Consider the following 27,879-nt stretch of genomic DNA (forward strand, 5'->3'; position numbering starts at 1 on the left):
GCTAAAACAGAAGAGTACTGCTCTCAACAAGGGACTCCTGAGAATGTTGCCATTTGTTTTTTGCAAGTCAGAAACACCCAGAAGAGGACTAAAGAATCTGAAGTTGGAAGCAGAGCCTCACCAGGCTGGACCATCATGGAGCCAGCAGCAAGAGTTTGTTGTGCCAGCTAAGAGAAACCAATACAATTGACTACAGAAGGAACAACGAGCTAGGGGAAGATGGAGCAGTAAGCTGGAACAGAAAGTTGCAGGACAAGATGTGTTTTAAACTACAGGGACACAAAGGGGTCATGGAATTAATGAGTTTTCCCCACCCACACGTCTAACTGCTGTCAGTGTACTGCAGTTACAATGCTACCTATCTGGTGCATCTCGAGATTTTAAGATGAAAAAGTACCAGCTTGTGGATGAACCTTAGTGCACAGTGAGCAGGAAGTTACAAAGATGTAAGCATGAAAGATGAACAACCAAAATGAGGAGGGAGGGAGTTAAAAACACTGGAAGTGACAACCGCTCCATTTCCCAAGTGCAGAAATAGTAAAAGTTTTGCATGGGGAGAAGGTTAATGTGCAAACCAAGTCATTCTCCTCCCTATAATTCCTGTTAGACTCCCTCACAGTATATTGGGGCTGTAAGTTTAAGAAAAGGTCTTTCCTCCATCTGGCCCAGCTGCAAGACAGAATTGTCAAGAGACAAGGTGGCAGACCTGGGGTATTTGGATACTGAGAGAGCTTTGTGTACATACTGACTTGAATTTTTGCCCTGCTTGCATGTGTCCTCTCTTTCACCCTCAGCTTTACTCACTGCATACCCACTCCCCACTTCTCTCTCTTCCTTCATCATTGCTTCCTCCATTCTCTTTCACCACAGCATGGTACAAGCTCCAGGTACAAATGTCATCCCACACACAACCAAGGCACAAAGCCCAACACACAGAGACACAGGCTAGGAAGTGTGGAAGAGCTGGGGACAAAGCAACTGAGAAGAGAAGATGAACACAGGATTATTGCAATACAAAAACCCAGAAAAGCGCCTGAAATGATGTTTTGGAAATGCAGAGTGACAAAAAGAGGCAGATAGGGGAATAACACATGAGATGTGAAGGCAACAGAAAGGGTGTTTTACACTGAAAAATGGGAAATACAGCAAGGGAGAGACCAGGTTCTGAAACAGTTCCCAAACTAGAACTGCAGAAGTCAAAAAGCCAGTGTCACCTGAAGGAATATGGCAAAGTGCATCCAGGACATCTGCATAGCCACAGGCACTGGACACATACAGACTATTCACAAGGTACACTCTGAGAGACAAGGGAAGACTTATATCTATTGAAAGAGGTGTCTTTAGAAAACAATTCAGAGGATTTTAGCTCTTGCTTTAAACTGCTCTTACAGGAGCATATTTCACTCTGCTAACTATAGAACTGCAGGGGAAACAGATGGTTATGTCTCATTAGTCTTTAGAGAATACTCTGATTAGTTTGCTTAATTTCATTCACACAGGGTCTTAAGATTTCACATGGCCAATTAAGATTTCAGGTAAAGGAATTATCAGTAGTTTTCTTTCTTACTTCAAAAGATGTCCATCATTGGATTTTAACAGCTCACTTACTTACACATTGATTTTGTTTTCCTGACACACATTTTCACCACAATTTGGTTTGTTGCTATTTTAAACCAGCAGCTTTTCTGCCAGACACATTAGGATGAAACAAGCTCCAGGACTAGAACAAACAGGAAAACTAGAGGAGCCATGAAAAGACTATGACAAAAATACCTATCACTCAAGTATCCATATGCAATATGTAAACCACTTTTAAATTCTCTCATGGATCTGAAGCACAAGTTATATTTTGTAATATGCATTAAAAATTTTGCAAATAATCACTGATCATAATCTGACCCCAAACATTTTGGGAAAGGTTCTTTCAAAACAACAGCTTTGCCATTATTCTGCATTGAAAAAGACACCAAATTTCTGTTAAAGTGTGAATAAAATGGAAAAATAAACATATAATAGTGAAAACAAATGACAGAAAAAATAACTTGTCTTTTTGTTTCCCTCTTCCCAAAACAGCATGAGCACAGAACTTGATTCTGGATCAATTTGCAGATACATCATTAAAACATATGAAACAAAACTATACCTCCAAGCAAAAAAACCACAAATGGCAAAATTCTGTTAATAAACCAACCACTATTAAAATTACAGAGTATTAATTAGTAACAACTTAGCATAGTAGTTTATTTAATCAGAATATTTGGAGAACTAATGTTAGCTCTGATAGTTTTCAAAATGCAGCCTAACTTTAGAATGCATGTGAAAAGCATTCAATAAACTTTTCATCACTGCTGAATGGTGTTTACAACACCTCTTAGTTTTCTGAATGTCTGTTTTGTCCTTGCCTGACCCTAGAGAAGAAGTCCTCAAACAGCAGTTCACATTCCTAATATGAACACTCAACTCTTAAAAGTTTTTAGAGGTCAACTACACAGGTGTCATGCCTTCAGGAAGGGGTCACAAACAAGTTTAAGTCTTTGGACCACTCTAAAACCTTTTAGGACAACTGAGGGTTTGTTTCTTTTGGTCTTCTGAGAACGGAAATTGAAAATTCCTCTTGACCAAGGTTTTGTAACCTTTCATAATCCAGTGTTTCTCTGGAAAACTGTCATATTACAGGTATACAAAATGTTATGAAACAAAGGTGTCTAGCACAGCACATGGTGTATTCTACCCTCCAGAAAGTTTCTTACTTCAACAGGTACCACACACACACCTGCAGAAATTTGTTCCACAATAGACCACTTGGCATGATTAGGACCCAAATTAAGTCAAGACATCACAAATTACCTGAAACAGAAATTCAAATAAATTTGAAAAAAAATCTGAAGTATGTAGTAAAACAGTATCTCTCAAGCAATACCACTTGCACGGGTTACATTCTTTCCTCCTCAGTGCATTCAAACACCCAAAGGACCATTATGTTCAGAAAAGAGATCCTAGAAGAACTGAAAAGTTCTGACATCAGACAATTTAAACCAGCAGTGAATCCCCTTGAGGAGGTATGAATCATCTCTGAGGTTTAAATTAGATTATCAACCAAGTGAAGCAGCACAGTAAATCTACAATAAAAGATGAATGCCTACAGGAAAATAATTTTTGCCCCTAGTGGCAGATGCTTGAACTTTAAAGGATCTGAGACTAAGCTCTTTGTCTAAGCCTTCCCAACAGAAAACAACTGAAATAATGTTTTTGGTTGGTCCAACTTTGCTCCATGCCACATGAAAACAGTATCTAAACCCTGTAAATGGAAGTATATTGCCACTTCTAAACCAATTGAGGATCAAACAATTTACAGAAACCAAGACTTATTTTGCTGACAATTAAGCTCTATCACCAAGACTCGAGATTCAATGAAATTTGACAATTGTGAAAAAAAAAAAGGCTTTTGTCTGACTAAGTCTGAAGCATTTGGAAGAATCAACAGAAAATCAGAAGAACCAAATTAGATCGAAAAGCCTTTGAGGATAAAATTCACTAATTAAAATAAGTGCCTTCCTTGCTCTGTTTCCTCTCTGAATTGCCTTGGTATCACAGCAGCAAGGCATACAGCAAGAGGAAAAATTGGTCTAAGGAGCAAATGTTACACCCATCACACCTCCTCTTACACCAACAGCATTCTCTGTCCATCCTGCTAATCAAGCTCCATTGAGAACCACCACCATCCCTTTAAAGATGAGATGAAAGTATAAGTACAAATCTCTGCTTTGTGCCAAAATCTGAGAGGTATGAAAGGTCTTTAAAAGCCCTATTCTTCCATGCTGAAACTCTCTTTTCACCACATTTACTTTACAGTAATCCAGATACAACCCAGAGCTACTGAAGTGCTGCAGGTAACATGCTGGAAGAGCATTTTTGCATCTTCTCCTCAGGGAGACAAAGAATGCGTGTATCCTTCTGTTTTTCCAGGACCCATAAAATCAAAGAAACCAGGCCAAAGAAAGGCCTGGGTTGGAAGGGACCTTAAAGGCCACCTAGCTCTAGCCCCCCTTCAGTGGGCAGTGACACCTCCCACACGACCAGGTTGCTCAGAGCCCCATGCAACATGGCTTGAACACTTCCAAGGGTAAGACAGGCTTGTCTAGGCAACCTGTGCCTCACTACCCTCACAGCAAAGAATTTTTTCTTAATGTCTAATCTAAATGTACTGTCTTTCAGTTGTACTGACTTGTTCTCTTTCTGCCCATTTAATTGAACAATACACAGGATTTCTATTCAAAACACTTCCATGCCCATTTTAAAATTAATAACAAGTAATCAACAAGCATTTTAACATCTTGCATCTCACGAGAAGTACAAACAGCAGAGGCAGAGCAGGAAGGTATTAACAAATTAAGCAGTGCTCACAGCATTACATTTAAAGCTAAAACCATTTAGATCATTTCAGAAACCTGGGATTTTGCATTCCACTAAAGGTTCGTGCCTCTATTAAAAGTACATAATAATATTGCTTTAGTATGTGGCTAAGATGGGACAAAAATTAATTAAATCCTATTTTTCCACAGGAATGTTTCTATTTTTTCAAGCAAACAAACACTTCTGGAAAGCGTCAGATTGGACATTTCCACTCTTGAACACTCAGCAGGTGAACAAAATCATCTGTATAAGCTCTCATAATCTTAGAGAAACACTTATTTCTGAACAATCACTTCTAAACACTGTCCCTAAGCCTTCGGTAGTAGCTGAGCAACACTGGTTATTAAATTGAGGTGCAGTAGAGTTTATTTTTTCTTATCTGAATTTTAAAAAATACATTGGGATTGTTTTTTCTAGTTTTTCTCTTGGGGATTTTTAGGGGTTTAAATATAAGCAGCATTCAGTGAATGGCTTTGAATTCAATATTAAATCATACTTGTAGCTTAATTACAAAAAAAGATCATTGTCGCTACGTATTTGGAATATTAAAACTTGCCAGCTTTATAAAAACCTCAAGGCACTTTTTCTCTCAAATTTGGCTTTATTTTGAAAGCACTCTTTAGATAAGATTTCTTAATATTAGAATAAGTCTAGCATAACTAGTTTTCTGTTGAAAATACTGATGAAAAAAAATTCTATATTGTTAGTTTAATAGAAAAAAAAGATGACATTTCTAAAGCTAAAACCACCTATATTTCAGAGTTCTGATGCTTTAAATTTGCAGAGGTTTCTGCAAGCATCTTTTGTCTCAAAGGAGTACCAAGCAAATTTTTTTTTTTTCCATTGGTAAGGGAACATTAGCTGACTAAAGGTAAGAACTACCAACTCTTCCTTAAACCACTTCAACATTTTTAGTCAGGAAATACCAGGAATATTCTGGAGAGCTAACTGTAATTGTTTACTTTTGGCTGGTTGTTGAGACAGGAGAGAGGAGCACTGTTCCTCTAAGGAGACTGGGAAATTAATGAAGGGAGAAATGAAAGAATTATTATACCAACCTCAAGGAAAGCATATGAGGTTTTCTATATACATATATATATATATATATATTATTTAAAAAATAAATATTAAAAATACGGTTAATTTCTTTCTCTTAATCTAAGTAACACTTTCCACATCCTAGACACCCATCCTTAAGCACAGGGACTTAACTCTCTAAGTGAAGACAGACACCACCTCTTTTCTAAAGATCAGCATGAAAGATTCTAAACACAAAAAATAAGTGTTCTAGAAGAAGAGAGGAACAACATAGTATAAATTTACAGCTTTGAATATTCACATTGAAAAGGAGAGAGTGGGGAAAAACCCAACACTGAGAAAATGCCCCTGGCATCTAATCACTTACTGTCCTCCTGGCATGTCCTAGAAAGGATGGGGTAGGGACAGTATTTCTGTATGAGAAATTAATTATGACATCTTAAGAACAGATGTAGGAATTTTGCCTAAAATGTAGACTAAACTATTTATTTTGGGTTGTGAACATTCAAACTCATGAACATGATATTTTGCTGAGAAATGAATACACACAGGGACAAAGAAACATGTATTCCCAATGAAGGGAAGTTTACCACAAAGCAAAATGTTTTTTCTTGCCTACACACGAATTAGCAATATTCTGCATTGCATCATTTACATATTAAACAGACAGAAACATCATTGAGAAAAAAGAGGTTTGCCACACACACACAGAAATCTCATCACATTTGATAAAAAGAAAACTGAGGAACAGTTAGACCATCTCTCTTCCATCTATTATTCCTTATAATTGCTAGCAAAATGTCCAAGTTCCAAATCTGCACCTCAGATTTCCAAGCACTTTCAGATTATTCTGCACCCTCTGCCCCAACACTAACTCAAGCTTCAAAGAGGGCAGGAAAAGTTGCATTCCTGGACACAAAAAGCAGAGGATGAATTCAGTACACAGGAGATGAAAACTGACCAGAACCATGGCAGTGGACAGAAAATCCATGACTTTATGAAAAGCTGAACTCTAAACTTCCTTTGAATTTTCAAATGTCATAAATGTAACACAAGTAGCACATGATAAAAGCTCAAGTTTGGGAAATATTAGTGACCTTTATGCTCTTCTTTTAACTAGTAAATGAGGAAGGATGAGGAGATTGTACAACTAGAAGACAAACAAGTCAAAAGTCATTTTTAAGGCATTTGGAACAGTGCAAAGACAAACACAAAACCAAAACCACCTCCTGAGCACAAAAGGCACTCCACTCTGAACCAAACAGCAGAGAATGAAGACTCTGCCACCTTTCTGCCACACAGCAGCTTGCTTTGCCTGCCAGCTCTGTGAATACAACCTCCTACCCAGCATTAGGTGACTAACAGCTAAGGCAGCCCCAGCCTATCCAGACTTTTCAGGAACCTCCTCACTCTACAGCCTCCCTTTGAGACCACCACAACTAAATATTCTGCTCAAGCCAAAATCAAAAGCTATGGCAACTAAGTATGCAAATAAGAATCACCCAGGAAAATGTTCAGCAAGAGTCCAAATTCAAATGAACATTAAAACAAAGCCCAAACGAAAACGAACGTGCAGTTTCCAGTTTCAAGCTACCTGCCTCAAGGTCAGTACAGCCACAAGCAATAATTAATGTCCATTACATACTACCACTCTAATTACAGGGCTATTGTCCAGTAACTAATAAGACAAACAAACAAACAAAATGTTCTTCATATGCTTGATGCTATTTTAGAATACTTTGAAAAGATCTCTTAGTAGTGGCTATCAACATATACAGCTTGTATAATGTTGCCCTCTCCAAATGTAACATAATCTTCCATAAAATGGCATCAAAAATCAAATCCTGAAGGAGGTTCTGCATATGTATTCACCCGAATACATAACAAAAAGCCCCAAAGTTCCTTTGATGAAGGAAAAAAAATATCTGGAGAAGACAGGGTGGAAGACAGCAAGCAATGCTGTATTGTACTACCTGTAAATAACTTAAAGTTTATATTTTTTAAACAACACACTGAAGTCAAGCTCGAATCAGTATTTCTGCTCCTGCTGTTATTTCTATTCTTCGAGCTTTAGTCTGAATTGCCAAAACAGGCAGATTCACATACAACAGCCATTCTTTTCTACATTAAAATTTTAATTTTGGATCAAGAAATGCCTTTTGTTTCCAAACACTCTACAAGATCACCACAGGCACAAACTAATCTTCACTTGTTGCATAATCTGCAAGATGCTGGCAATCTGAAAAAAAGAAACAGGAGAAAAAAAAAAAAAAAAAAAAAACTCAACTAATTAATTCACCCATATGCTGCAGTGCAGATTACCTAGGATCATCTGGGAGAAAGAATTCTATGCAGTATAAAGCAGAACAGTGCTAATGAAATGAGTTTGCACTGTGATAGTGTTGGTTTCATTTTAATTTCCAGCCACTCATATTAAACAAAAAAACCCAGAACAGCCCATCAAAGCGGGCTGGCTTTTCTGCAGACACCACAGTGGTCTGACTGTGCCTGTGTGCCCACAAGGGACAGCAGTGGAAGGTTATGGCACAGCCAAGAGCCTGATGTGCACGGCTGTCACTCCCCAGGGTGGGGGAGCCACACGTTCAAGGCTCACTCTGAACCAGAGGGGGAGAAGAGCTGGACTGCTTTTCCCATGTTCCATATACATGCTCTCACCACCTGGCTATCCATCATCCCTGCCCAGCTCTTCTCCAAATGCTTATGCCTTGTTCCAAGGTTGAATGAAGTGAGTTTTGGTAAGTTTTTCCTCATTTCTCAGAAATGTTCATTTCCCATCCAAAAGAGGCATCCATGAACAGCAAGAGAGGACATTCCATCCATGTGGCACCTCCAGCCCCCACTATCCACAGCAGTTGTAGCAGCATTCCACAATTTATAAACAGATTAAAAATAGAAAAAAATATACATATTTTAAATAGTTATTATCAAAATGAATGAACAAACAAATCCTCCATTTTGGATTCTCTCTAAAAGCTTATTTGTAGCTGCACCACCTCAGTTGGGCCCTCTTTTTAAGCCCCTTGCAGTTTTCCATCAATATTACAGCAGTCTCTCTCTCTGTTTTCAAGTGTCTCCAACCAACGTTCAGCTCCTCATTGCCACAAATCTCCTCAAAACAGCATGCCATCTATGCAAGACTAAAACAAAATTTCATTTTTATTTTCCAGCTACACTTGCAGGAAAGGGATGTCTCTGAGCAGCTTCTGTGCAGTCTTCTAAAGCTGGTATTTTTAATTAGGCTTCCCTGTCTTGCTCGACATTCCGTGCCTCCTTTTTGCTCGGCTGAGGTTCTCTCTGTAGCTGCTTCAGTAAATGAAAAGACCAGACTTTGCAGTATCTGGGCAGGTCAGCATATGGTCAGAAATGAGTTTCACAGCAGGCTGTTTTCCCCACCAGGGGATCTTAATGTGGAGAAGATAGAAAATCCCTGCGAAGGGACAGGGAATCTTGTGCCGGGGAAGGAGGCGGCTGCACTTGGAAGTGGCTGTCAGTACAAGCTTCACGCTATTTCCCTATCAAATGAAGTCTCATCCCCTCCTACAAACAGCTTTTCTGTAAAGCTTTTAATTTTATCTCCCATATTAGGCATAAATGGGGTGAGCTCTGACTCGGTGAACTGAAAATGTAATGGGCTTGTCTCATCGGTTTATGGCCAAGTTTCATTCAATTATTATTGCAGAAAAGAATAGGATAGAGTTGAATCGAGTTACACTAATAGATAATAAATGTAAACATAACTCCAGAGTGCCATTTACTGACTTTAAAGACTACTCCTATAGCAATCAACTTTGTAAGGCTCTTGACAGAATCATAATGGTGATAAAACACATGGAAGCATAAGACTATCTAAACTCTTAACAGAGTCATGATAATACTAACAGTAAATGAGCAACTCCCATAAAATATCATTTAATAATCACACCCTGATAAGATTTAAAGTACATATCACCATTGTTATATGAAAAAAACATTAAAGGGTTTTTTCTTTAACACATGTAGCAACCTAACAGGTTTTAATTACCACACCTACTTCAGTGACGAGCTGTTCCACTCAAACACCCAAACATAATATTTACAGCGTTGTGTGGTTGTTAAGGATCTTGATGATTGATGGAACCCATTGTGTTGCCATCTTAATAACAACAAATGCAAGTGATTACCAACACGGAAGAGAGAATCTGTGTTTTTATTTTACAACAAAAGGCTGTCCTATAGGGACTTCTTTTCAACATAAACTAACAAACCTGTGCACATGCTTTAGAGCTTGGCACAGAGACTCAAAAACAAAGCCTCTGCTGCCTTAAGGACAATGTATTTTTTTTTGTATTAGCTTAAGAGAACATGAAAGCTGTCAAAAGAGCTGGTACAGTTTTTCACAACCCTGTAGAATTCATCTTGACCACAAGGATGTATCTGAAAACTGCATCAGAAAGATAGGACAGATCTTGTTTCAAAACAAAACAAAAAAAAAAAAAAAGAAAAAAAAAAAAAAAAAGAAAAAGAAGAAAGCAATTGAATGATTGAGTCAAATAGGAATACAATACATTTCCTGGCATTGCTGCTGAATATTTATATCAGGGACGAATGAGACTACAAACGAAGTATCTTAACATGAAGCTTTGCCTTGTTAACTGCATGATATGCCAAAACACCACCTACTGTAAATCACACAGTTTAAGACCAGTATTTCTTGTTTAAACATGCTACTTGTTCAGCAGAATCACTTGTGTGAACAAGCATACATTAATGTACACTAACTAGAGCAGTTTCACTATCCATCTGATAAAGTATAATTTAACAACCTCATTATCAGCATTGTAATTTTCAGACTGCTGAAATACCATATTCGTTGCAAATATTATATGGTTGAAACACTTTAACAACATTGCCCATTTGACACTTCTGTCAGATAAAATGCAGATAGTCATTTGTGCATTGATGAACATGCTTTTAATCCTATAAAGAAACTTTCTCTGTCAAATTACAAGCGTTTCAGCACTTGATTTATGAACACCATAATTAAAATCCTTATGCCTTAAAGAAAAACAAACTCTTCATTATAACAACAGCTTTCTTTCACATTTTAATCTTTTTATATTTGGAGTTTGCTTTCATGTGCTATTAGCTATCAGTTCAGCATGTCATTTCTATCTGCCAAAACCAAAAAAGAGTATTTCTCTCTATAACCTGGTCAAATCTTAAAGTCTAGGTAAGCACCCAAAGAGATCAATGTTTATTTAATACTCCTACAAAGCATTTGTAGGGGGGAAAAAATCTGTTAATTTAACAGGTCAAGGACAACCATCATACAATTCAGTGCTTACCACTGCTAAGAAGGTCAGAAATGCTGTAAAGTCTGCCAAAATATTTCATTTTCTCTTATAAATGTCAGAACCAAGAGTTTAGGGAGATACAATTTGGGGGAAAAAAAGCTGCACTTGGATAGTGATTCTGGTTCAATTTAAATTTCAGACAGATTCTCTAGAAGGGGAAGAGATTTCTGTTTTATCTGAAGAAATTAATGCATATCATCCATTCCTTCTTACAGCACCCATCAGAAGAGCAGCAGCAGGTTCCAGCTTCCTAAATTCAATGCAATTCAAAATTACACAGAATTTACACTAAAACTACCGTAACTGAAAATGATGCAGTTACACATTAGCATCACTTCTCTAATCTCTGTCCCTAAATCCCAGAAAAGAACAACTCATTTACAAGCTAAGCAAGTAATTTTGAATCAAATCCTGAAGCTTGTAAAAAGTAGAATCCTCTGAACTATTCAATATGAAACTAATTTCAAAAGAGGCAAGTCCCAAATCAAGTCTTTGCTGCTGAAGTCCAGGTTCCTTTCACCTAGCTTTAAAACAAATTTGTTTTGAAGTGTTGCAAATATCTTGAAAAAGAAATTTAAAGGAATAATAGGTGGGACTCTTCTGACTCTAGAGGGTTATCTGACTTTTTGGCCACCATTTCCAAAACGAAAAAAGTTCCTAAACTCAGCACTACATGAAGCTGAGAAGCTTATTGTGCAAAAGATCAGGAGAAAATACTATTCTTGCAGATAATGAAGACAACTGAATGGAACCACATTACTATTTCTCAGCAGAGAGGTTGAAAATTCACTCCTCAAATGCCATCTCTAAAAACATAACAGATGAATTTTGTTATCCTTCTAAGAAGCTGCTGTAATGCTCAGCTGGGATAAAACAGATCGTGCTGCCCTCTTGTGCTAGATGTGCACGGAAATCATCCCCCTTTTTTTCCTGCAAGTGACATGTGAAGAGCAATATATAAAACATTCACCATGAAACAGAAAACGTCCACATCTTCCTACTTTACAGATACTTTGACATTCATGGCATTTCCTTACTGGGATATGAGTAGAAGAGCAAAGGAAGTTTCCAGAGAGCCAAATTCTACACTTAAAAAACTAAGTTTTGTGAACAAATGCAGAGAAGCCAGATGCAATAAAACCCAAAATACTAACACTTCAACTACCCATCAAGCTTTCACAATAGCTGTGTAAGTGATGCAGTAGAGATACCTGCTGATAAATTTGAATTTCAGTCAAAATAAAGGGCAATTTTTTCTGAATGCTAGGTAAAACAATACACTTTGGTCACTTAGGATTATCAGCTCTGTAGGGTTAGGCTAAACACTTAAGAAGGAAATAGTCATTTATTACTAAGGTTCTTCCAATGCCAAATATGGAGTAGTGTTTAACTATTTTTAGACCTATGTCAAATTATAGAAAGACGATATACGTGTACATACAAATTTTTTGGCTGGGGAGACAGGAGATGGGCTCTTTTGTCCCTTTTCTCTCTCTTCTATATAATCCAGGTTTCAAAAAGACATTGACATTCTTCTATCACCTGGGTAAAATACTAGTTACTACTCCCATTACAACCTTTCCCTCCCTATATATATATATTGCTAATGCAATCTGTAAAGAGAGATCTTGGGCTCATGCCTAAACCGATTCACAAAGCATAATTTTTTTAGAAATAAATCATTCCATTTATTCACCAAGACTGACTGGATCTGTTGGGAGCTGACAGACATGTCATGATTCACCACGCATTTCCATTTCCTAATGTCAACTCTCCCTGATGCTCCTCACTACTCTGCTTCCCCAGTAAGAACCACCAAGAGCTTGGGATGTCTATTTATTTAAGTTCCCTTCCTTTCTGGAACACAGATCACCATGTCTTCAAAATACAAGCCGTGGCATTTTTTAATTACTGATTAATTTTTGATAAATAAAACAGCAAAATTCAGTTCAGCAATTGCTTCTGCAATTAGAGTCTTAGAGATCTCACACTAATACTGAGAACATGTTGGATGCTTAAATGACAGATCTGAACATTGCAACATTAGCTTTGTTAATATGGGATATGGTAACTAATAATTTGGCTTAGCTATTACAATCACAACCCTAGAAAAAGGCACATTTAATAATTTCAGTTTATTTTTACTATATCTTTCATAGGCATATTTTAAAAAGGGGGGGAAAATACATCCCACCTCAATGCAAGAAACAGCATGTGAAGTTCTAAAAGACAAATAAACAGTAAAAAACCCATGTAAATCAGAACATGAAATACAGATATTACAAATAGATTTCAGAACTGCTAAATGCTTCAATTCTGAACAAGAACATCATTTCATGTGTCATCTTTTCTCCTTTTTCCTTTTTCAAATAATGCAGAAATCAGAACAGCAGTATCTTTTCATGCCACCCTGACCAAAAGAAAATGAAGGGAAAGAAATACATGCTCCTGAAGTTAATGTTCTATTATAAAATATCTGTTGATTAATAGAAACACTCATCTACGTCACAACAATGTGTGAAACCAGCAACAGGCAGGTTCTATGAATGTCAGTTTTACAATGCACTGCTAATTAGGAGTTCACAGTGTTACAAAGCAAACTGGTGTTACTTTACATTGTTGCTGATGTTTTCTCTCCAGTTCTCAGTTTGTTATTATTAGACAGATTTATGGGCATTCTTACAAGATCATTATGTATTCCCTCAAAAATAAAGTTCCTGTGTTTGCAGCACACACGTACACAAGAGAGAGAGAAGAGGAAAATCCCTGACACATCAGCACTAGGGTTTCTTCTCATGTATGTGCTCACTAGTTCACCACTAACCCATTTCCTGAGTTTCCCTTCTAATCCTTGGCAGCAGCCTTGAATTTACATTTCCACACACTCACAGCACAAGCAGCCCATGTAACACAGCCATAAACTTCTGCAGTTGTAGGGCATTTTTTTAAGATTAAATTGTACCATTTCATTCATCATATCATAGGCATGAATCTTTTTTCCACATGAGTTTTTTATTTCCTGAAAATATTACTACTTTCTCTGAAACAACATAGCCATCCTTACATATCCTTACAATTAAATGCCTCCTGATGCTATGAGAACAAGCCCATGTCCATTTTTTTCCAAGGGAGTGAAGACCATTAGGTTTCTGTTTCTCATGTAAAAGAGAAACCTTTGGCTAGTCAATCAGTACCACCCATTTCCCCACTCTTTTCAATCTGCTCCAGCTTCTCTCTCCTTTCTTTTGAAGAACATAAGGATCTGGATCACAGTTTTACAAAATGCATTCATACACATTCAGCATGCAGGAGACACCCTGTGCAACTGCATCAGAACAGCAGTGCAAGTACAGGTCAATGTACAGAGCTAATTCATTGCTCTGTAAGCTGCATTTAAAGCAGTCTGAGTTTGAAATTGAAATGGACTACACTGCTAAATTTAAATTTTTGTAAAAATTTACATTTAGAGGGTCTAATTAAAAGAAGCAAAATAATCCAACGAAAGAGCAAAAATACCATCAAATTGTAATTGCCCAGAAATGGTACAATTTGTGCAATCAAGGAGATCCATTAAATATTGAGGGTTTTTTTTACCAATAAACTTACCTATAGGATTTCTGTCAAAAAACAAGACAGGAGCTTTCAAAATGGATTGAAACATTCTGTTGTGCAAATTCTGACCAGAATTGACAAGAACTTGAAACACTAGAAGACTTCTTATTATGCCAAATAGTATTGTAGCCACTGTTAAACCTGAAATGAAAAATAAAAAACAAAAAACATGAATAGAGCCTCCAAAAAGATATGGATCTTTCAGAAGAAAAAAAAAAAGTTAAAAATAAAACTGCGCTAAAATCAAATTCTCTGCACTTCAGTGTATAGCAAGAATCTAAACTTAAGCCTAGGGGGACTTAGACTGAGTGCAGAACACAGATACATTTGTCACTAGCTTCAGTTACTATCACAGAATCAATTTTATCAATTTCTCTTTTTCTGTCTGAAAGAATTAGTACTTCATAGAAATGTAGGAAATGTCTGTTAACCCAAGAGATAAATGTGTATTAAAACTTTCAGCATAACAGCATTACTAAAAAATTCATTTTACAGTGCCATGTATAATTGTGGCTTGCAGAGGTCTCTGTGAAGATTCAACCCTTTCCAGCAGATATTAAACAGGTAATACATACATGGCTACTTAGAGACAACATTGAGTTACTCCAAATCAGCCCAAACCATTTACACCATTCTTTCCCTTATAAAACATATCAAATCATTTAAACTATGTGTCTTTTACACTTTGTCAGATGCATTCCTTATGCCACATGAAACAGTCCTTCTAGAGAACTGATCTGTGGACTCTGTCTCTCTTCTGGGCACTACTCTGCTTACAAGACAAGAGTGCTACAGGGCAAAAAACTGAAATAATGAGATTGCTGATGTTCTGCTTGCTGTGCATAATCTCCAATGTGGCTGCTCAAATTCCCTAATAACCAAAGTGAACTGTGAAGGTCTAAACCTTATTTATCAGGGCTTCCAAGCTCCACAAGATCTGCTTCTGAAAATCAACATAGGTACCTCAGGTCTTGAGAACATGCTGAAGTTAGATCCCAACTATCAGCAGAAAACCTTGCCTATTCTAAGGTTAAAATCTTACAAAATTAAGGAACAGCTATACTAACAGTGAGAAAGAGGGAGGTTTTAAATTATGTGACATGGTTAAGTCACCCCATCCTGCTTCCTTCTGTGTCCTCCCAGGGAGCAAGAAAAGGTATAATTTCATTTGTCTGCTTGCAGTTTATTGCTCACATTCTGTGAAGTGCTGTTTTTAACAAAAAAGATGGTGGCAGGGATGAGAGTTTGTTTGCATTGTCCCAGCTGCTGTATTCCAGGCCAGGCAGGAGAAGACAATTTTTTCCAAGAGTAGCTGCATAAACCTGACAGGAAAGCTGGGTCATGCAAAAGGAGAGCAGGAAAGGCATGAAGCAGGAGGCTGTGGCACAGCCCATTCCTAACAGCAGCCTGTGGGAAGGACATGAGGAGAGGGACCACATCCTGGGAACCCCACACTTCTGCACAACTTTAGTCAGCACTGGAAGCAGCTGGAAGCTGCTGGTATGACCCTCCCAGAACAAAACACCTGAACAGACTAATGGCTGGAGAGAAGGAGAAACAAGACTTGGTTCCAAGTCCTTCACCTGATCGGTCTCTTTGCTTTCCCTGTTCATGAGCTCAGAACCTCAGTACAAGAAAGACAAGGGCCCTATGTATGTTTGCCTGATAGAAGAGATGGGGAATTGGTACCTCAGTTCTGGACAACAATGTTCCCCATTGACAGCAATTTTATTCTCCAAAATCCTTGTTTCACAGAAGCAACGAGGACTAAGAAGGAACTACTGCAGTGAGTTGTTTTTTTTTGTTTTTCCAAACATTGAGAATCAGAAATAAAAACGTTAAATGGTTTTATACTGTTTAAAAGATATTAAAGAAAAAGGTAAGTTGGATTATTATGTATTTAATTTAAAATAAACTTTGTCAACTTCACCTAAAATTTTGTGTAGATAAGTCAATGTGGTCAGTTCAACCATTGCAAATACCTCACTAAGTCATCTAAACACTTCAATATGAAGGTAGCTTTTGTTGTTCTGCTATCTAGAGCAAACTATTCCTTGAAGGATAAAATTTTCACTAATGGGGTTTAGGCTACCTGGTCAGAGAAAGTGAAATTTCCCACATTTAATCATACTGTGCAGTACACTGGAATGGTTCATGAAATAAGACATTATACAGAGAAAATAAGAGCCAAGTTTATCTGGGTCCTAAATTGTTGCTTTCCAGGCCAAACACAATGTTTTCTGTCAGCCACTTAGATCATGTGGGCTCCAGGAAACAAACTAAACAGAAAATCCTGCACCTATTCTCTCGCCTATGGAGATGTTTCTGAAGGCATTCAATGCATATTCTTCTGGCATTCCACCTGTTTTCTCACACCAATTATTTACATCTCCATGAAGAAATTACCATGCCATACAAAACCATGTATCACTAGGAGTGTTAAACAGCAGAATCTGAGAGCATGCACATGATTTTTCTGTGGCAATTTTTACTACATCTCAGAGCAGTTTTTCAAGATGTTTGGATGCCTGAATGGAAGGATCAACGCCCTTTTCTGAATATTCAGAAGCATAATGCTGCCTATTGAAATATATTGAAATGTTTTTTCACAACCTGCTTTGCATACCCATCTAGGATGCCTTTTAAAAACTTGTTCTTTTGCTATGGCACTTCAGAAGAAATGTAGCTATGCCAAGTTTTAGAACAGTACAGAACAAAGATCCATTTCTAATCCCTCTTGAAATCCATATAATGATTGAAGATTTAGCTCAATGACTTACTAATATATAGACAATAACCACAACCTTAATGTGACTGACTTTTCAAATACTCAATTCCTGATTCACTCTCCAAAATCCAGGCAAAGCAATTAAAAACTCTGCATTCGACCTATTTCTTGTCAGATTTATTTTATATTACTTATTGCAATCTATTTAATCAGAAAGCAAGACCCAGGCTTCTAATCTGTTAACTAGTAACTGCTAGAAATCACATTTCCCCACACATTGCTTTGCACCTCTCAAAACTCTCTATTAAACAGTTCTTAGACACAAACACACGTGCATGTGCAATTACCTGCATAAATTCCCAAATAAAAGTTAAGGTCTAGGTGTTCATTCTTATATGTTCCATTATTTCCATTTGTTGTGAGATTCAACTTGTCTTGATGATTTGCCCTGTGGAAATGCACACAGAAGATAACCACCATCAAATAAGGGTGTTCAGCTGTTTCTAGATTCAACTCTGTTGAAATTTTTACTTCAAAAGATCTCATGTATCGATGCTGTCATGCATCACACATGAATAGATGCAATTACAGTCTATACTTAGCATAAAGTTTAAATTTTTTTTCCCCCACAAAAGAAGTGGAAATCAGAGGAAGATCTGAAGTATCCTAGAGCAGGTTCCATTCCCTTTCAGTTAAACAAACAGCACTTGACTGAAAAGGCAGAAACAGCTGGCCAGTTATTATTATCAGCTTACCAGTAAGAAAGCCACCAGTCCTGCAGCACATAGGCCACCTTGAGAAAAAGAGGCAAATATAAAAATCATCTTACAAAATTAAAAATAAAAATAAAATTAGAAAATTAAATTTCCTTGCTATTCTTTCAAGCTCTCTGGGAAAACATCACATATTCAGAAAAGTATGCCATCCAGTCTTTCAAGACCAGCAGCAATTTGCCAAGCACATTAGAAGGTGCTCTACAAAGAAAGAAGTTACCTTAAATTACCTTACATGTTAGCAAACTAAAGGAAAGCAATACACTTTAGCAAACAAAATACAGTAGCTCTTCCTAACGTATGTTAATTGAACATTAAAGAACTCATTTTCTCAGTTCCTAAATTTGCTACAAGAGATATTCCAAAATGCTTTTTGATTAACAAACTTTCTGATGTTACCAGTCCAGAAATTTGTGTTTACAGGAGATAATTACCAGAAACAGGGTTGAAGGAGGATGAGAGAGGAGAGGGAGGGAAAAACTCCTCCTGCCACCTTCCTTCTGTGACAAGAGGTGACTACAAACATGTAACAGGGTTATTATCTCAAAATACACTTCTGTTCAAGTGAATTTGAAGTTGTGGGCAGTCTACTACAGAGATTTGATCTCACTTAGCTATTCCAACAGGCTCAATTCAAGGACAAGCAAGAAGACTTTAAAATACGTAGACTATTTTTTTACAGCCAAGAAAAATCATTTCCATGAAATGCATTTCAGCTTTCTCAGCAAGAAACAGAGAAAAGGGCAATAAGGAATCTTCACTCAGCTCCCTCAGCTCACCACTGCTTCCAGTAAGTTTGTAAATAACTTTCCTTTTTTAAAAAAATCTCACTTTCTCATTCTGCTAAACAGTGACCCTCCATCTAAACTTTTCACATCATCTTCACTTACCAACAGGTGAGCTGCTCTTTGAACACTTCTGTCAGACTCTGTCCTCTCACACCCAGTAAATCTTTTTATCCTCCACAACTGGAAACATTCTAGTGTTTAGGTTTGTCAAACACTGCTTTTATACATCTTATAAATTTCTTCTCTTTCTCAACAAAGTACACTGGTCTGTAATTTTTGTGTCACGTTGTCATCAAAATGCTTCTTTTAGTGAGGTATTAAAATTGTTGAAATAAGGTTCAGTGAAAGACCTGTCAATGTTGTACCAAAAACTCCATGCTGACACTTGGGTACACTACAAAATTATTAAAGAATACCCAAACATTTTACATGAAACATTACAGCAACAAGTATGCACTACCTCACAAACCCAAAATATATTCAGTATTATTTGTGGCTTCCAAAAACTTACCTGTGCCAAAATATTAAATACCAGGAGTATAAAAATCACAAAGTAGTTTGCTCCTGCACTGAAGTATTTTCTGTAAAGTTTAAAGTTTATTTTTCCTTCATTGCGACTCTCCTCTGGCACTGCAGCCAGTGCATTTTCACCCTGAAAGAAAAAGTCCACAAAATAAGCCCCATCAACCTTGTAGTTACAGATTCAGACTAAGCCACTTGAAAGTCATGGTTCAGAATTAGAAAACAATTAAACAAGAAGATAAAGTGATCATGCATATAAAAACTTCAAATATTGAACTATAGCTATGACAAAAAAATTAGTCTTAGTGTACTAATACTGAAAAATCTACTCTGCAAAGCAACACTTTAAGAATTTTATTTGCATTGCATCACCAAATATAACACAACATCATATATTAGCCAGAAATATTTACTCTGACCACAATCCAGATTTTCTTATATACTACCTTCACTCATAACAGAAATTAAGGCCTTTACTTGGGGGGGAAGATTCTGTTTGCAGAATGCAAATGTGGGCAACATTTCCTTTCCAGAAAAGCATTTAAAGTAAATACTCTTCTACAAATATGTACCAAAATCAACCAACATACACTCAAGACTTACAAATTATCCATAAAGTTCTAATCATCTCCTTATAAATACCAACAAAGCATCTGTTAATAGGGAAAACAAGTAAAATGAAAAATGGGATGTTATACTAAGCAAACAATGGATGGGGGACACTGAAAAACAGAAGGAAAAAATGATACAGGCATAAAAAAGGTAAAAGAACTATACAAATTAATAAAGTTTTTTTTTTTTTTAATTTTTACTGTATATGCAATATAAAAACTAGTGTCAGTTCAGTGATTTTGTTGCCACAAGACATGCCTGTACAAGAGCAGTGGAATCAAGAGACCTGACAGATGTGAAAAGAGAAATCCAACCTACTCACCCAAAAAAGGTGAGAAGCCTATCTTGGCTTTTTGTTTCTCCAGCCATCCCACCTTCCCACTTCTCCCCATCCCCATCCAAAAGTCTTAATGCTGCAAAGAAGTTTGGTACACCTCCACAAATTTAAGATTGGAGTTGCCATTGGGGCATTAATAATGTAAGTTTAGTGCTTTGGAGCATAAAACCACTCCTCGAAAAAGTATTAAAAAGTCCATAGCTTTTTTTCGCTTTTTTTTTTAATCTCACTGCTTTTCATCATAGAGAAGAAACAGAAATAATATATACCCACAGCATGAAGGTGACAATCACCAGGGACATACAGGGATTGCTTGTTCCATGGATGCAGTACTAGCACAGCCCAGCAGGGTTACAGGGAGCCTGCACTGTTTGATGTCAATGCAAACACACCAGCAGAAGGCAGCTCTGGTACAGAAACTTTAGGGTTGCTTTTGCAGTGGGCAGGCCAAGAGATAAGGAGGCACCTGGAAGTCACATTGGCACCATACAAAGCCTCCTGTTTTCACCAACAGAAGGGCTGGAGAGAGCAAGGCAGTGGTGTCCCAGGATTACCCCCACAGGGCCAGCTCAGATCATGTGGGTATATTTATGGGTATGTTGATGCCAGCCATGCAAAGACAGACTTTGCATAAAGCCACAGCTTCTATATGCATTTCCCAGAGCTCAGGATTTCAGGGAAAGTGTTCATTTCAGTTCAACACTGCACAAAAACAGTGAACCCACCCAATACTGTGGGACTGGTCCTTTAAAGCACTGCTGTCAGAGGGCTAAAAGAAGCACAGTGTGGTGGCTCTGGACACATGCAAGGAATGCTCCCAGCAGCCAGCAGAGCTGATGCTGAACTCACAGACTGGCTCTGCTGGGTTTGAACAGTACCAGGCTGAGCTGCGAGCAGCCAGCCAAGCACAGCAGCGCAGGTCCTCCACAGGCGAGCTCTCACCCGATAATGCAATTCAGTAATCCCTGAAATCCCAATGCTGCAGGGAAAGCCCATACTAGGATTTAAGTTAAAACCACTTCTATGCTCTGAGCACTCACAGGTGGTTGTTCCACAGCTCCATCTTTCTGTGAGTGGATGGACGAATCCTGGGACAAGACAGAGGACTCCGAGAAGGTTCGGTTCCGGGCAGACTTCAGGTTGGGGGTTCCTGGAACTGACTGCTGCTCTACCACCTCCTCATCTTTTTTCAAAAGGGAAGCAAAGTCGATGCCAGATCTCAGGAACTCTGCATAGGTACCTTTCCCCACCATTTTACCCTACAAGCAATATAAAGTTTTAGTACCTTTGTTATACACTTTCATAAAGGACAATTTTTCTTACCTGTCCTTGCTACCTCTGGGGTTCTGCAGTTGCTGGGCACACACCCCACTGCAGTAATAAAAAGTCTCTATAAGCTCCTCAGTTAGAGAAGCAGAAACAAGCTCTTTAGGCTCTGGCCAGTCACCCTACAGCAGCTAACAGGGCCAACAAACAAACAGGATGAGAACAGCCCCAGTCAGAGCCAGGGGAGATTCAGCTCCCTGGAGAAGCTGTGGGAGACAGCCAAACCATGCAGCTTTAGGACAACCTCTTAAACCATACACAACCATCACTCTTTTTATATTGCTCCACCCCAGGGGTAAACACCACTTTCTGATTCTCACAGAGCCTTACAAGGAGCAACACTGACCATGTCCACTTTTCTTTCAGCTCTACCACACATTCCTCAGAGCTACTGTAACTTTTAAAGCAATCTGAATGGAAAGGAAAAGAGGGACAGTGTCCTTTTTTGCACCATCTCAATACATCAAAAGTAATTTTAAATATTTCACCACTCAGCCTTTAAAACAAGCAGGGATAAAAGCTCCAACTGCAGTCCTTGCATTTCCCCTCTGCCTCTGAGTGTCTGGCACAACAAAGATGTGAAGGAACCAGCTGTACTGAAGTACATGATGTACAGCATGCTCATTCTCAAAGGCATCTGAGACTACTTCCCAGCCTTAATTTAAAAATGGATTTGTTGCAAAATTAACACAGTCCTTAATTCACACAGAAGTGTAAGAAACAAGAACAAAAGCAAAACATTAACAGTCTCACAGTATATTAAATTTGAAGCACAGGAAGGCTAAAACTTTATTTCAAAACCAGACAAAATGTTTGAAAAAATAAGTGTTATTAATTCAAGATTATTTACATGCATGATAAAATTCAGAAGCAGATTTTTCAGGGAAGGTATTCCAAGAAAAATCAACTTATTAATAACTGCAAAACTTAAAAATCATATGCAGTCATAAGTAGACAGAAAATATATTTATATTTATTTAAAAATTAAAACCTGACTCTTTTTTTCCCTTTCTTAGATTAAAAAGGATAATTACAAAGTATAAGTATAAACACTGAAATCACTTACATCCTTTAAAATTAGAATCTGATTTGCAGCACGGAGATATTGTAGCTGGTGAGTGACCAAAACAGAAATCTTCTGATGCAAGGCTTCACAAATACATCTGCAAAGAGATGGAAAGACTAATTAAAATTAAATGTCCTAAAATATTTTAATTATTTCTGGAAAACCTCTTCTATTCAATTACTCAGTTTTTAAAATTAAGAGACAGACCATCCTTTCTAGATTTACAACTACATAAAACTTTAACAAACATGTTCCTTATTTAACTTTTTAAGCTTTCAAGGTAGGGAAAAGAAATATAGATATTTCTGGTCTGGAAAAAAATGAGGAGATAATAAGACATTTCATTAAAATTGTCTTAAACATTCCTGTAACAAATGTACATGTCATAAACTGAATCATAAAGAGAGGTTTTTTTAAGAATTATACTATAGGAAAAAAGAAGGGCAAAATACTGTGGAAAATTGGAAAAATATAGTCAGTAAAAGTAACTTCTTTGAGAGAAGCTTTCGGGCCAGCTGTAACACCAAGCCACAGAGACTTCTGGAGAGTTAAACGGTACTACTGATTTAACAAACAAAAAACCCAAAACATTCCAAAATAATCCATAAGCGATTATTTTTCACACTGGTTCACTAAGGCTTAGCTTCATCATCCATCTACTTTTAGAAGTACTGCTCTGAAGAACAACAGCCAGGTGAAAAGCCCAGTTCTAAGTGACTTAGGATCTGATAGTGTCTCCCTTTCTCACTGATGATACAGAGAACCCAGGGAAAGCCTTCTCAGCAGGGGATGAAACTGGTCCAAGAGTTCACACTGCTGGAGCACTGCCACAACCTTTTCACCTGCCTTTCAAAACCCCACACAGCTAACCTTCCCTGGGATTGTCCACCACTCTCAAGAGGCACACTTTGTTAGACTGTGAGCACACTTGATGCATGACAACAGGACAAACTGCTGCACAAACTCCAATCGCCACTGTCATATTTATTATTATTTATTATTAAATATTAAATACACAAACGCACACACACGTGCACACAGTCACAAGAGATCCAGACAGAGAACACCCAAAGGCTCTCCAGCCTTTCTTGAGTACAAGAAAAAGCAAGATGAAGGGACTGTGAAAGTTGCATTCAAAGTTGCATCCTCTCCCCCAGTTAAGAATCAATTTAAACGTAAAAATGTTCCTGGCAGAAGTTAAATGGGCTCTTCTCCATGTATAAGCTGAACAGAAATTTCAACATCCTTGAAAATAAATTCCAGGGACAAACTACCATCATCATTACAAAATTTTTCTCTGAAGTTTAAGTTTACATCCTTTGGTGCAATTTCAATCCATTACATCCCCAAGGGCCCCTAGACCAGTTCATTACTGTGTACAAAGTCCCTTCCTACTTGAAGTCCTTCTCCTCCAGACATGAAAGAAAAACAAATAAAAGTAATAAAGAAGTCTCCCAAATAGACTTTTCTTTTAAGTTGCAGATAGGTTTCTTTCTTTTTTGCCTCCCTGTCCTGGACACCTGAATGTTCCTGATCACCTATACTGGAGTATGAAGCTAGACTATACATTTTTTGAAGGGCACAAAATGGAAACATTATTTCAGCTGAGACCTTAAAAGCACAAAACATAATAGGAGCATCATTTTACTTGTACTGCCACATACAGTGCTGGTTATAAATCCCAGGGTGCCTTTTCCTTAGCAAGAGGATGACATTGCTGAGTCATACTGGGTTTGTGATCTACTACACTCTGCACCTCCTTTTCCATATAATTCCCACACTACTAATCCCTGCTCATTGTATGGTCATGGACTCAACACTTTGCACTTTTTCCTGCTGCATGCACCTACTAATTCACATCCCATAGCCAAAACTTCACAAATACCTGTCCATTTCCAGAACTGCCTTTAGCATTGCCTGGTTTTTTTATCACCTGAAAATGTACCACCAATGACCTTCTTACATCATCAGAAATACCAGAATCAGGACAGACCTCTCCAGAAATTACACCCTTCCAATTCAACAAAAATAAGCAATGAGCATTTTGAGTTAACAAACTTAAGTAACAGGATACTATAATCTATTTGAAAAATCCACTGCAATTTGACTGCTTAACTGCTACACAATTAAAAAATAATTAGCTTGAGCTTTGATAGTGCAGAGCACGGAGCAGGAGACACTGAGAAGGGGCCCTACAACAACTCAGTGCTCCCCTATGCAAAGGCAGAGTCTCTGCACTTTGTGCATACAAATCCTCATTTGTTCTTCCCTATCAGGTCTGCTTTGCTTTGAGACAAGTTTTTCTTCAATCTTTTTTAAGTTTTTATCTCCAAGAACCAGCTTTCTTTCACCTCTGCAAAATGTGTGTTCTTTAATGATTCTTCTTTCTTCCTTACCATTCTTTCTCCCTCTCCTTTTTGGAAGTTCACATGCAAGTTTAACTTCACTCTAGTTAGTACTTATATTAATTTCAATGAAAATAACCACTGAAATTAAATTAAAGCACATGCAAAAGTGCTCACAGGCATAAAGTCTTTGTTACATTCATTTACTTCCTATATTTGTTTTCCTCTCCCATCCATTTAAATAGTTTAGGGAGAACAATCCCCCAGTCAGTTTTGCACATTTCAAAGTTTACAAAATTTAAAAAAAAAAAAAAAAAAAAAGTGTGCTATGCTTGCCAGAAACAAAGAACTCACACACCCTATACATTCTACTCTGCTGTCTCTCTTTCTGCTCTGCTATTTCTGATTCTATGCCTACCTTGATAATCATTTATCTCCATCTCATGGCAAGCCCCAGTTTGTAAAGTAAATGTGACTGGTCCACAAAATCCATTGGCCTGTTCCAGGCACCAGATAGCACTGGATGGCTGGAGAAAGTATATAAACAAACAGAGAGAGATGCTTCCTCTGGCACACATTTCCAGCTTCCAGGGTCCATATTATTAGGAATTTTTTGAGCCAGAGGTCTTGGTGTTCAAATAGATTTTTGTGAACCATTTCTATGTGAATTCTGTCTGACAGAAATGATGCGCACACCACTCACAAGAACCATCACAACTTTACATCTGATTTTAAAAGATTCCTAAACTGTCCTGCAACTCTGTCTACTCTCACAAGCAAAGAGGAGAAAGAGAAAGAAATCAGGCTGATCATCAACTGGGACTGCTACACAGCTCCTGTCACTGGAAAAGACACACAGGAAGGAACAATACCTAGAGAAAGGCAATGCCCCAATGAAATACAAACCTGACTCTTAAAAACATGACTTTTGAGTTAATACTGCTGGTGGGACACAATTTAGTTTCTATCTAAAGGTGATCTGAAACCATATAATCCTGGCAATATGCAGATAAACAGGGAGAGTAAGAAATTCCTTGGGATCCAAGTGCAGTTTAATGTTTTTCTTAGAAATCCTAGTCTGCTCCAAACTTCACCATGCAAAGAAACGTGCTACTGGATCTGTGATGGTTGTCCTTCATTTTGAAACTAGAGGTCTCAAAATATGGGATCTCTTAAAAGTTAATTAAAAGCTATTTTAATTTGAAGAAATATAAAATAAAGGCATATTTTCATATCCACATACAAATATGTAAAAAGCATATAACTATACTGGCAACCCCCCGACTGGAAAAAGGCTGAAGCATGCCTTTCAAGAGAACTCACAGGAAAAAAGGCAACAAGTAACACAAAAATAGGAAATCTTCAGTTTATACCTTCCTAGGTCCCAAGGAACCAGGACAGAGGAATCAAATGAAAAACTGGCTTTATCTACTCCATCATCCACAGAAAAACTTGTCTGTATCACAAAGAAATTCTTAAGAGCCACAGTCTCTCATTAATAATATCATGGTCTGTTTTCCCACTGGAGCTGTGCTACTTGCATTCTTTCTCATTTGAAAAGTATTTATATATTTTAAACTGCTTACTGCAGTAGCTGAATAAAACACAGAAAAGCAGCAAATGCAATGAACCAGCCATCCACATGCCATAGCTTTGGGGAATTACTAGGAATATACCTATCCTTGATGTAAACACATAGACTAGACACTTTTAAAAAAATAAACTTTAACATAAATTTACAAGAAAAAAAAAAAGAGCGAGTGAACTGAACAATATCCACTTCAGATTCTCATTAAAAAATCCCCTGTTTCTTCCATCTCCTCTATTGTTTTAAGCCTCGTGGTTTGGACTCCTGGGGGGGCAGCCTGCATGAAGTGGTGTTTTGGACATTCCTCAGCACCATGTTCTAAGAAATCATTCTTGCCCAAGTGCCCTCTGTCTTCTCCACATTTCTAGCATTATTCAGGAAGCACTGAAGTGCATGCCTTGCCCTGTTTTTCAAAGCAACTTACTGAACTTAACACTCTCCCCACTACCCCCAGTACCTTTACAGACTCCACAAAGGCCTCAGAAGACAACTCCCATTTGTAAAAAATCCCTCCCTTAAAATCTTGTGCAGGGAGGCATTGTTCAGTTTTCCTTCCCACTACTACTCCACCCAGTCCAATTTCTAAAAAATGCTTTCATTCTACTTCTTTGTGTTTTGCTCAATCTGATCTGGAGTTGGGGAGAAAAAAAATGAAAGTGCAGAAACAACCCCAGCTACTTGTCTGAGTTTCAAATTCGCTGAGATAACCTCCTTATTCCTCCTCATCTTCACACACTTATCAGCAAAACACATGCTGTGCTCTCAGTGCAATGGCTTCTATCTCCTTTATGGTTCTTCACATGCAAAAATCCACACTTCCAGGCTTGTAGAATGTAGATGCTGCCAGTGTCACAGTTCACATGAAAAGCAGAGCAAGCTGAAGAGGCAGCCTGACCTCCTTCCCAAGGCACCACAATACTTTCTTGTCTCCCTCTTCATGAAGAGACCTTAAGGCTTCAGGGAGAGACAGGTTAACAGCTCAGGTGGGTGCACTTTCAGAGCTCAGGCACTGATACAGTCAGAGCTGGTGCTGCACAGAGATCTTGTGCAGAAATAGAAAAGCAGCAGCTGAAGCCTAGAAAGCTTCAACAGGCATTAAAGGAATTTGATAGCATACGTGAACCCAGGGGTGATAAACTCCATCTATAGTCATGGCAGCTGAAAAATGAACCTGAAGCCTATGCATCATAAAACTCTTACTCCATACCAGCTGACAGAAACAAGCAATAGCCTTCTGAAGGCATCATTAAAATAAAGCAAAATGTTAATGGGGTTTCAGAGGGTCCAGATTTGAAACTGCAAACATTAACAAATTTAGATACTAAAAGCGTCCCTGTATGGGGAAAAAAGAACATGTATGCCACTGCTACTTAGTAC

General features: G+C 37.8%; 1 protein-coding gene across 2 annotated transcripts in view; it reads right to left on the reverse strand.

The window, feature by feature from the left end:
• ABCC4 (ATP binding cassette subfamily C member 4) overlaps positions 1-27,879 on the reverse strand; it is a 140,322-nt gene that overhangs the window by 75,206 nt on the left and 37,237 nt on the right. For both annotated transcript variants that reach the window (XR_008840954.1, XM_056496459.1), the window contains exons 14-19: positions 22,570-22,666; positions 21,218-21,436; positions 19,218-19,358; positions 17,901-17,938; positions 17,493-17,593; positions 14,412-14,558 (exon numbers count right to left, since the gene is read on the reverse strand). Coding sequence is in view for 1 of the 2 variants with exons in the window: in XM_056496459.1 (XP_056352434.1) it covers positions 14,412-14,558; positions 17,493-17,593; positions 17,901-17,938; positions 19,218-19,358; positions 21,218-21,436; positions 22,570-22,666 (743 nt within the window). In the remaining variant the exon portion in view is untranslated. The remainder of the gene's footprint in view (positions 1-14,411; positions 14,559-17,492; positions 17,594-17,900; positions 17,939-19,217; positions 19,359-21,217; positions 21,437-22,569; positions 22,667-27,879) is intronic.

The sequence above is a fragment of the Oenanthe melanoleuca genome, chromosome 1 (assembly GCF_029582105.1).
Source record: "Oenanthe melanoleuca isolate GR-GAL-2019-014 chromosome 1, OMel1.0, whole genome shotgun sequence".
NCBI classification, from domain to species: domain Eukaryota; kingdom Metazoa; phylum Chordata; class Aves; order Passeriformes; family Muscicapidae; genus Oenanthe; species Oenanthe melanoleuca.